The following is a 1,776-nucleotide window of genomic DNA, read 5'->3' on the forward strand; positions in this document are numbered from 1 at the left end:
TCTCTGCATCCACTATTGCTAGATATCAATCAAATACAAGATTTCGTTTAAAAATGGTATCTTCTAAAGATGCTAATAAATACTGGTATTCGACTTGGTGCGAACACGGAATACTATAAGAAGCATGTGTTTAATGTACATGTGTGTACGAAGTGTCTTTCTTTACATAATACAGCTTATACTTTTTAGTCTTGAAATGAGTCTTTATAAAACGATTATCCGACTACATTGACATAAAGGCTCAATGGAGATCGAAAGGTCTCGAAAGGACGGAGGAGAGGGCAACGGAATTAAAAAAATTGTGTTCTTGCGAAGTATCCGCAGTCTTTCAACAATAAGCTATTTTATACAAGTGAATGTGTCACTTGTAAAAGAACTGTTTAACAGCTGCTTTTTAATTAGATACCCCTGATGGTGTGTTAACGACGGTCAAATTTCCCTTATCACAAATATTCGATGACACACCCTCGCGCTAGAACGTTTCTTCTTTCTCCTCGTTTTCCTCTTTCTTTTTATAGTCAACAGTATTCATGTGGGCGTCGACACGCGCGCGTCCAGCGCTTCGTTTAGCAAAATATTGCGATCTACACCTCTGCGATTTCTTGGCACAATATCAAAAGAAAATTCGCAATCACGCATTGCGAAGTATCCACAGCCCTGAATAGAATGTACGCGCGTTCAACCTCTTCTCGTTTTACACTGATCCGTTCTTTTTTCCTTTCGTCACGTACAGTGTTCCAACAGATGGAATCAATGAAGGATTTCGCTTTAATTTTACCGAGACGATGAAACATAATCGAGTATGCTTGAAAATAAGCGAGGATCACATCGCCACGAACGATCACATAAGCGTAAACATTAGTTTTCTTTTTCTTACGAAACTCGAGCGCATTTTACGTGCGTTTGAACGTACGACACCTACTCATTCATAGTAGATTGTTGTCCTTCTTTAAGCATCTCAGGTACGTAAAGCGTGGACGAATTTTGTGCCCTGTTTTTGGTGACGTGATTTTCATACATTCACAGAGTATTTGTTCATTTTTTCCCCTTTCTCTCGACGCTCATCGGTTTGTTCCCAGAATGATACAGATTTCAATAACTGTTCTTCTCTTCGAAATGAGACCGGTTTCACCATTAAATCGGTGATCCTTGGAACGCAACGCTCGCTAAACACGAGATACTGCAGAACAACATTATCACGCCCAAGAATATGTAAGTGCTGGTGATCAGCCAGAAGGCGAACAAGTACAATGTTTTATTGCAATATTTGCCAAGAGCTGGGTCGTAATTCGGTTCGTATTCTTTGTACACCCACATCGAGCCTGTGGGCAGACATAAAACATGTAACTAGGCAAAAATTAGAGACGTGTGAGAACCCGGAAGTATCGGACTCGGAACGATTTCTCGACATTTTCGGTTTCTCCTGTAATTCTAGTAAAAATATTCGATTAGGGCGTTGATAATAGTACCGACCTATTATGAACCAACCAATGATAAAGCAATTGATTAACGTTTGGGTAGGAGATTGCCGTATTCTCTCTTCGTCTCGTTCAACCTGGCCTTGGCGCACTCTCGCAGACAAATGTAACAATTGTTTGAAAACGCCAAAACCGCCGCCTACTAATAAATAGACGGGAATGTATTCTCCTTGAGGGCAATCGTACAGATAAAGTCCACCGATGACTACCATGCATATAGGAATCACTATCGTTATTCCTAACATAATAGTACATCCAACTGGAATCGAAAGCATAAAATTAGCAGCTCTATATTAAA

The 1,776-nt window shown here is 40.0% G+C and overlaps 1 protein-coding gene across 1 annotated transcript in view; it reads right to left on the reverse strand.

Moving 5' to 3' along the window:
* Positions 1–326: 326 nt before the first annotated feature.
* LOC108628076 (uncharacterized) overlaps positions 327–1,776 on the reverse strand; it is a 3,838-nt gene continuing 2,388 nt past the window's right edge. Inside the window, exons 3-4 of the mRNA XM_018029762.2 lie at positions 1,474–1,737; positions 327–1,322 (exon numbers count right to left, since the gene is read on the reverse strand). Coding sequence (XP_017885251.1) covers positions 1,135–1,322; positions 1,474–1,737 — 452 coding nt within the window. The 3' untranslated portion in view covers positions 327–1,134. The remainder of the gene's footprint in view (positions 1,323–1,473; positions 1,738–1,776) is intronic.

Source organism: Ceratina calcarata, unplaced genomic scaffold (assembly GCF_001652005.2).
Source record: "Ceratina calcarata isolate Rehan_Ccalc_2016 unplaced genomic scaffold, ASM165200v1 scaffold127.2, whole genome shotgun sequence".
NCBI classification, from domain to species: domain Eukaryota; kingdom Metazoa; phylum Arthropoda; class Insecta; order Hymenoptera; family Apidae; genus Ceratina; species Ceratina calcarata.